At 40.1% G+C, this 8,596-nt stretch overlaps 1 protein-coding gene across 4 annotated transcripts; it reads left to right on the top strand.

Annotated features, from left to right (window-relative positions):
* Positions 1–390: 390 nt before the first annotated feature.
* On the top strand, positions 391–7,510 carry pnpla4 (patatin-like phospholipase domain containing 4). Of its 4 annotated transcripts, none has more exons than XM_061836579.1 (8): positions 391–469; positions 685–881; positions 2,117–2,211; positions 2,279–2,414; positions 4,379–4,444; positions 4,527–4,616; positions 6,156–6,308; positions 6,376–7,510. In XM_061836579.1, exons 2-7 carry the CDS (start codon positions 702–704, stop codon positions 6,285–6,287), a joined length of 699 nt encoding a protein of 232 aa, XP_061692563.1. In that variant the 5' UTR covers positions 391–469; positions 685–701; the 3' UTR covers positions 6,288–6,308; positions 6,376–7,510. The 4 variants fall into 4 exon arrangements, with proteins under 4 accessions (XP_061692563.1, XP_061692546.1, XP_061692555.1 ...); XM_061836562.1 differs by having other exon boundaries at positions 4,527–4,682; XM_061836571.1 differs by having other exon boundaries at positions 392–469; positions 700–881; positions 4,527–4,682.
* Positions 7,511–8,596: the final 1,086 nt, after the last annotated feature.

The following is an 8,596-nucleotide window of genomic DNA, read 5'->3' as shown; positions in this document are numbered from 1 at the left end:
TTTATTTAGCGGCGGCACGTTGCATCACCTTCGTAAAGCGTTAGCCTCATAGTTCTGAGGACCCTCCACCCCCCTGTGTGGCATTTGCATGTTCTCCAGGCACTCTCGTTTTCTCCCACATCCCAAAAACATGCAACGTTAATTGGACACTAATTTGCCCCCATGTGTGATTGTGAGTGTGGCTGTTTGTCTCAGTGTGCCCTGCGATTGGCTGGCAAACAGTTGAGGGCGTACCCCGCCTCCTTCCCGTTGACAGCTGGGAAAGGCTCCGGCACTCCCCGCGACCCTTGTGAGGATAAGCGGTTAAGAAGATGGATGGATGGATGGATGGATGGATGGATGGATGGATGGATGGATGTGTATTTAGTCTGCCTTTTGCTGACTAGTATTTTATTTTGAAATTTGCAGTCGGAATCACAAGTGTTTCCGGTTACTTCACTACTTAATGATTGCGGTACGATCGTGTCTCGTAAGTATGAATTACTCTTATGTATTGCATTTTAATTCGTCTACAATTAAACAATAACAAATAGCCTCTGTCCTAGAAAATGAAACGTTTGTTGGATTTGCTGCTATTAAGTTTGTAAATTAACTACTTTCGCACGTAACAGCAAACATACTATAGTTTTCGTAGTGTTTCCGTGTTTCGTAGGTACACATGAAAACGTCGTCAAAGTCCAGTAGTGTTGTACGTTTCAGAGATGACTGTGGTGAATCTGTCCTTCGCTGCGTGTGGGTTTTTGGGCATCTACCACTTGGGAGCTGTGGGGGCTTTTCTCCGTCATGGGGACAAGCTGATGACCTCCCTCAAGTCCTGTGCGGGGTCCTCAGCTGGGGCCCTTGTTGCTGCCGTCATGCTTACGGCTCCTGAGAAAGTCAAGGTAGACAGCAGGCTTTCTCTTTAGACTTTTTCGTAATGGTTGTAAATAGACAAAAGGGGCGATGGTCCTTCCCGCTGGTAGACAAGTGAGTTGATCTATCTTTGACATGAAATGAAAACAATGACAAAAACTTGTGCCAACAGAGCCTGTAAGGTTATGTTTGTTTTTATTTGTTTTTTCATGTACTTTACTTTAAATGGGCGACATAGTGAGGCAACTGTAAAGCGTTGGCCTCACAGTTATGAGGACTGAGGTTCAAATATCTGCCCTGCCTGTCTGAAGTTTGACCAAATTCCTTAACATTTGGTAAGTTGGGGTGCTTACAAGTCAAGGTACTACTGTATTGTGTTTACTGCTGTGAATGTCTACCACAGTGACATGAACCCACCGACCTTTTTTACTTTCATTACAAGGGCAGAAATAAAACTGAAGGATTTACAATGCACTGTCAGACAGTACACTTCTAAAAACACAAAGTACTTGTTGCCTCAGTGTGCTCAAACATACTACTACTGTAGGTCGAAGATGAAGGAGAGGTGGAAAGCAGGTTCTAAGGCAGAAAGAGAAGAGGGATGCACGGAGCCTAGAATTGAATGTTGGGACTTTGACAGGAAAATCGTGGGAATTGGTTGACATGATAATTCGGTGAAAGGTTAATCTACTGTGTGTCAAGGAGAGCAGGTGGAAAGGGAGTCGGGCTCTACGTTTAGGGGTAAATTATTTTACCATTGGTGTAGACGGGAAGAGAAAGGTTTTTTTTTTTTTTGTTTGTTTTTTTTCTTCAAGAAGTGTTAGGTAAAAATATAATGCAGCCCTTTGGGAGCACAAGCCAGTGCAATCTGTTGCCAGTCCCATCTGTTGCCAGTCCCAAACCTGGATAAATCCAGAAGGTTGTGTCAGGAAGGCCATCTGGCTTAAAACTTTGCTAAACAAATGTCATCTAAACAATCCCAAACCGAATCGGTCATGGCCCAGGTTAAGAACCCTGCTCCCACCACCGTTAACCTGCACGGCGGTTGTGGAAATTCAGCTACTGTAGGTCAAATACAAAGAAGAAAGCGAATTCTTGGACAGAAAGAAAGAGGAATTAACATTAGCCTAAGTAAAACAGAATATACAGTATGCCTTTGCCCATTTGTGTTTCACCGTTTGCCGTCCCGCATAGTTGCAGATTTTGCTTCTTTTTATTTCATAATGTACCGTAATATAGTCGCTTTTTCTATTTTGTCTTTCAGCACTGCGAAGAATTTACGTACGATTTTGCTGAAAATGTGAGACAGCAGAAGTTTGGAGCAATCACTCCTGGTTTTAACGTCTTGTCCAAGCTGCGGTAACCACACAACACAGAATGGGCTGAAGAAACTGAAGCTGGGTCTTGAGTATTTTCCACTTAGCAGGGAAGGGATTGAGGAGTTTCTGCCTGTTGATGCACACATCCTGGCATCTGACCGCCTCCATGTCTCATTGACACACTTAACAACTGGCAAGAACCTGATTGTGTGTCAGTTTAACTCCAGAGAGGAGCTCATACAGGTGCATACACACAAACACTGCCAATAAGCAAAGCAAACAAAGCAGTTATATTTATGCATAATGTAATATATTCATACTCTAGGTGACGGTGGTATACCATATATTAAAAAAAGGGAAAACAGCTTATTAAGACATTAAATGAAGGGGGAAAATACGAGTATAATTAAAATGGGAAACCGTGCAAGATGTTTTTTGAAAGTGGAAATGCTCTAAATGCATGAAAAATAGTTTTTAACCTCGACTTAAACATTCAGACTTGGGGCTGACACAACTTCTGTTGGCAACTTAGTCCATTAGTGCGGAACATAATAGCTAAATGCTGCTTCACTTTGCTTGCTTTAAACTCTGTGCTCCATTATTTGATCTGAGTCTGTCAATCTCACAGCCGTTCTGGGTTTATATTCCATTACTGTTTCTTTCATCGATTCAGGACCTAAACTGTTTACTAATTTATAGAACAGTAGTAGAAGTTTAAAATATATTCTAAAGATGACTGGAAGCCAGTGTTAAGACTATAGAGTTGGAGTGATATAGTCTAACTGCTTTGTTTTGGTCAGAACGTGAGCGGCAGTGTTCTGAATGACCTGTAGCTGTTTAATGCTCTTTTGTGAGGAGTCCAGTGAGAAGACCATGACAATAGACAATTCTACTTGAGATAAAAGCTTGGATGACCTTCTCCTGGTCTCCTTGGCACATGCAAACCTTCCCTTTGGATATGTTCTTCAGATGGTAGAAGGCAGTTTTAGCAATTAATTTCATATCACTTTTGAAAGTCAGGTCGGACTCTTATCAGTCCTTCAAAAACAATTTTCTCAACAATCTTGTCTAGGAAAAGGAGATTTGAGAAGATGAGCAAGAAAGGACCACACATTTGGCACAGTTGTGTTTTAGGCTTGCATTTTCCATCTTGCTGGTTTATCTGGAGAGAAAATTGAATTTGTCTGTTCAACACAGTACTGCATACAGTACAAGACTGTTGAGTTCAATATTTCTCATAAGAAAAGACGTTCGCGCAAATTCTGTGTGTTAGTGGGGCTGAAGTGCATAAACTGCATTTTTTTTTTTTTTTTTTCATTTTCCTGGAAAAGATGATTTGAAGTACAAATTAAACTATTCACTTCAGGCGCCAATTACACTTCCACAATAACAATAAAATACTTCCCTATTAGAATTTTGGAGCCACCTTGTAACATCTTATGTTTGAAAAGGCACTTAACCCCCCGAAAAAGCAAGTCTTTTGGTCAATACCAGGAAGAAAAACATTGAAATAGTTACATTTATGAATAGTGAACCACAAATATGCGGGAGATTATTGTATCTCTTTTGTGAGAACTTAATGGCAAAATGATAGCAGCCCTGAGCACAGACGCGTCTTGTCTTGTACCCATTACCCATTTGTGATCACGAGCTTTTAGCTGCCTGCAAGTACATGGTGGCAGTCCTTTGCCGTCCAGCTGCACCTGGGCAGGAAGCCTGAGCAAAAGGTTCTTTTAAAGTCTCTCTGAGGAGTGAGGTTTTACTATTATACATTAACACAGAGTAAGATGGCATCCATTACACCGGCACTACTGTGGCCAGCACAATAACTGAAGTGGGGAAAAACATAAAGCAAAGAGAAAATCCACAGAGTATCACAGAAATGGCAGTGAAATTTGCAAGCAATAACTATACTGTATATGCCAGGCTATCAGAAATGTTAATTTACCTATTATTTTCATTGGAATCCAAAATATATCCACTATCAGCATCTTCAATCCAATTAAAACTCAGAACAAGCACACACAACAACAATGGAACAACTCACAACTGGGTAGGTTTTGAACATTCTGAAAAACAAGATTACCCAGTTAACAGATGACGGAAAAAATTCCATCATTAAAGTTCAAAATATTCAAGGATTATTCGTCTAAATCACATACATTGATCTTTATAACCACATGGCCATTTTTTGTGGCTTCTCTAAGGCACTCCTGGCCAGCAGCTTTGTCCCAGTTTACTCCGGGCTTCAACCTGTGGCGTTCCGGGGACAGGTACTTGGCCTAATCACGAATTGTCTGATTTCCTATTTTCATCGCCACTGTAGCTTTATTTGTACAATTTGTTTGTCAGTAGAAATGGATTGATGGAGGCTTCACAGACAGCCTTCCAATCCTGCCTGTTGGCCGAACCATTACAGTGTCCCCATTTGCTGGACAGCATGACGTGAGTCCGTTGCACAAGGGCCTTGGATTCAAAACCCAACTCAGGCTAGCTAACATGAGCATATTGGTATGTATTGTAATGTATGTATCTGTGTTACCAGCATAATAAAAATAATAATAATCCAATACTAAAAAACAATTAACTATTACCAGCATAACCAAAAGTAATACTAATAATAAAATCCAGCGCCACGGCGGACAACTGGTAAGCACATCCACCTCACAGTTCTGAGGACCACGGTCCAAATCCCAACCCCGCCTGTGTGGAGTTTGCATGTTCTCGCCGTGTCTGTGTGGGTTTTCTCCGGACATTCCAGTTTCCTCCCTCAATCCCTAAAGCACGCGGGGTAGGTAACTTGAAGACTCTTGAGTTGCTGCAGGTGTGAATGTGAGCGTGAATGTTATTTGTTTTTATTTCCCCTGCGATTACCTGGCGACCAGTTCCAAGTGTACCCCACCTCTTTCCCGAATATAGCTGGAATAGGCTCCGGTACTCCTGCGAGTGTGAAGATATGTGAGGGTAAGCGGCTACAAAAATGGATGGATGGAAATACTGTATATGTTTGTCCAAGCATGCACTTGACCCTAGTTGGGATAAGCGGAATGGAAGATGACTGAATAAATAATGAAATCCAATAATGAAAACAAATTTCAGACTCAATGTGTGCTGAAGTACTTTTATGACTCTGGAGTAGTCATGATGTATGATATGCTTGGGGGGGAAACAAAATTGTTTTGTCAATGTTATCTTCTGATACAAAGAAGTTGAATGTCAAGCTTTTTGTATTTAAATATATATATATATATATATATTTTTTTTTTTATATAAACCAAACAGCTGCTGATAACTTCATTATCAAAGTAGAAGACTCTCATATTGAGGTCTCAAATACTGAACAAACATTTGAATGTGATCTAAATTTAACAGCAGGTGGTAAATCCAGGCACACCGTAGGATGTTTACTTGTCTACAAAAAAAGCCTGAAAGCACCACTGAGTGATATTTTTAGCTCATAACAGTGCATGTGTGTATGTTGCCCTCCTCTTCATTGCTTTTTTATAATCTGTCATCAAGTAGTTTAGTATTTTATTTCAACTGCATCAAAATCGGATATTATTTAGGAACGTAGCATTTGTATGTAGGGTGAAAGGGAAAACAAAACATTCATTAAGCACAAAGATGTTTGTTGCTTTTCACCAGCTGTCATTACATGTTTCAGTTTTAGGTTATAATATATAGAATAAAATTATTTGCAAATCTTGTTCAATCAATATTTAATTGAATACACTATGCAAAGCAAAAACCGTTCATTAACAGCTCTGGGTCCGAGCTCATCTGAGAAGGACTGATACAAAGTGAAAATGTTCTGTGGTCTGACGAGTCTACATTTCAAATGTTTTTTTTTTTTTTAAATCATCATCGTCATGTCCTCTGGTCCAAAGAGGGAAAGACCAATCTGGACTGTTATGGACGCAAGGTTCAACTGCTGCACAATCTGCTGGCACTTGGTTCCTAATTTTGCTTGTACGGTCTCCCCAGTTCTCCACGGAAAACATCAAACGACTGAACCAGGCTTTATTCCCACCATCTATCAATGGAATGCAGTCCCTCTGTCAGGAGGGTTTTGATGACGCCACCAGGTTCCTGAAGATAGAGGGCTGGATGAACTAGAGGCCTGAGAGTCAACAAATGGTGTGAATTTCACATTAAATAACTTTGTTGGTTCTAGATGATAAGCAGTTCCGCTATTGTTTTTCAGGGCAGTATGTGAAAGCAACAACTTCCCCTCAGGGCAGTATGTGATGTTCTGACTTCACTCAATATTTCAGGAAGAAAGGATATACTGTAAATTTAAGCATTGATTTGTGAAACAGAGATTGAGTCTCTGAATTGGTTGCCTGATCTTAGTGAGCCATCCCACAGTGCATTTGATTTTGTTGAGTTGTTTCTTTTTATAAGAAGTTGATTCGCAGTCATGGTTAGAATACTTTATTTTTTTACCCATTATGTTATGTAAGCTTACCTGCGTTGTCTGAGCACAACACTTCCCTGAACTGACTTTAAATATGAAGCAAATTATTTGTATTTCATCCGACTTTGCTGCAAAATTCACATCCACTAATAGAGCAGATAAAAGGATTCCTAGAATGGCCCACTGGAGGAGCTGACTTTGCAATTTGGAGACAAGCCTGGGAAGCTATTAATTAATAATTACAGGAATGCATTAATAGTCAGGTTTTTTATCATTTACTGTATGATTGTAGTTTATTTTAGTTGTAGTTTGCTCTAGATAACGTGGCAGCCTCCTACCAGGCGATAGCAAGAACAAAAACGTCTAATCATCAGAACTGTTAGAACTACTGCCTGTTAAAGAAATGATGACCACACGTGTATTCAGCAATCTTCCACACATGCTCACGCACATGAACAAACATGTACACCTTGTTTCCAACTGTTTTGCTTGCCGTCTCCTTTTTGTAACATCCATGTAAATAAGGGGCGTCTTAAAACTAAATAAATAGAGGTGCTGAGGAGAGGATAATCAGAGCGTGCAAGAGGTGAATTGTACGAGACAGTTCCTCCTCTCTCCTCGCGAGACTTGAACTAGTGTCTTTGCTTCCTTTATTGTCCTGTTCAATGAATGTCTGATTGGTGAACCTGACACAATACTATCTTTTTTATTTATTTATTTTTTTGTACTATGAGATTAATACCATGATTAAACCAAACTGTGAACTATAAATGTTGTTACATCCCTAGCATTTAATGATTTGAAATTGTTCGGCAGGCTACTGATTGAGTGTAGTGTCTCTTGGGTATCCTGGCTGGGGCCCAAATTAGGAAGAATGCAAAAGGTTTAATGCATTATTTTATTGTGTACATTAAATTAAATTCCACAGTCTTGGATCATCCTTGTTTTTCATTCCCTCAAATTTCACTTGCACAATTACCTACCAGTACCCATTATCCTGATGCTGCTCCAGCAGGCACTGACACAAGACCTACTGTATGTAAGGGCTTCCAACGTGCATTCCCAGCTGGTTTGCTACAGTTCTTTCTCCTACATCAGCAAAAGTGAAAGATGTTTGGTGAAAGTGTCTGGAATCAGCGTTTTGCTCTGAAGGATTCAAAGGACACGAGTGTGGAGCCAAATGATTGTACCCAGTCAAGGAACACATCGGACCGATGATGGCCTGTCATCGAAAGTTTCATCACCTTGATGTTGGGGTAAGCCTATTTATCTATTGACAATATGTCTTAAATACATCGGCATGAAAAAAAAAGTTACCGTTAACACGACTGCTGAACAATTAAAGCTTGAGCAGCAGCCAGGTTATAGCCTCTTTACAAGCCGTTAATTATCTGACCGTCATTCATTTATGTTGGACCTTTTCAATTGTACTGTAATATCTGCTGTTTGTGTGTGACGTATTGACTCCACAAGTACATCGGAAATCGTGCTAATGTATCACCCCACAGGATAACACAAGATCCCGTCAGTATATTTTACTATCCAATGCGAAAAAACAATACTGACTCTTAAAGATAACCTAATTTTGTGTTTCTAATTAAGAGAGAATTCAGGTTAAAGAAACATATATGCGCCTCCCGCAAAAATCTGATAAATACTATGAGAACAAATGAACATTTATGAACTGAAAAGGCAGCACTCAATTCCTTGTTTTACACCGCAAAAGGGGGAGGGACTATGAGCACTACATCACTTCGATATGTCACGTCATGAACGTTTTGTCATTCGAACCACGCTAAACGGTTGGCTGGCAGAATTGTTTGGTGTTGCCACATGGATTTGGTTTGAGTGACATAACTTGTTAGATCAAGTTGAATGTACCACACACGCACAATTATTACTAAAGTCAATACCCGACCTGGTTAAAACAAAGTGTGAAATTTTGGGGAAATCCAGCTACCATCAATTTACATTGTTTTCCTTGGATATCAGTTGGTCGCAGTACTGT

The sequence above is a fragment of the Syngnathoides biaculeatus genome, chromosome 2 (genome assembly GCF_019802595.1).
Source record: "Syngnathoides biaculeatus isolate LvHL_M chromosome 2, ASM1980259v1, whole genome shotgun sequence".
Taxonomy (NCBI): Eukaryota; Metazoa; Chordata; class Actinopteri; order Syngnathiformes; family Syngnathidae; genus Syngnathoides; species Syngnathoides biaculeatus.
This window is presented reverse-complemented; position numbering and strand designations above follow the sequence as displayed.

Excerpts from the sequence above, each read along its gene's own strand:
- pnpla4 (XM_061836562.1), top strand. The coding sequence starts at position 702 with ATGACTGTGGTGAATCTGTCCTTCGCTGCGTGTGGGTTTTTGGGCATC. Across the intron at positions 882-2,116 it reads CGGCTCCTGAGAAAGTCAAG|CACTGCGAAGAATTTACGTA; the intron begins GTAGACAGCAGG and ends TTTGTCTTTCAG. Across the intron at positions 4,445-4,526 it reads CTGTGGCGTTCCGGGGACAG|AAATGGATTGATGGAGGCTT; the intron begins GTACTTGGCCTA and ends GTTTGTCAGTAG.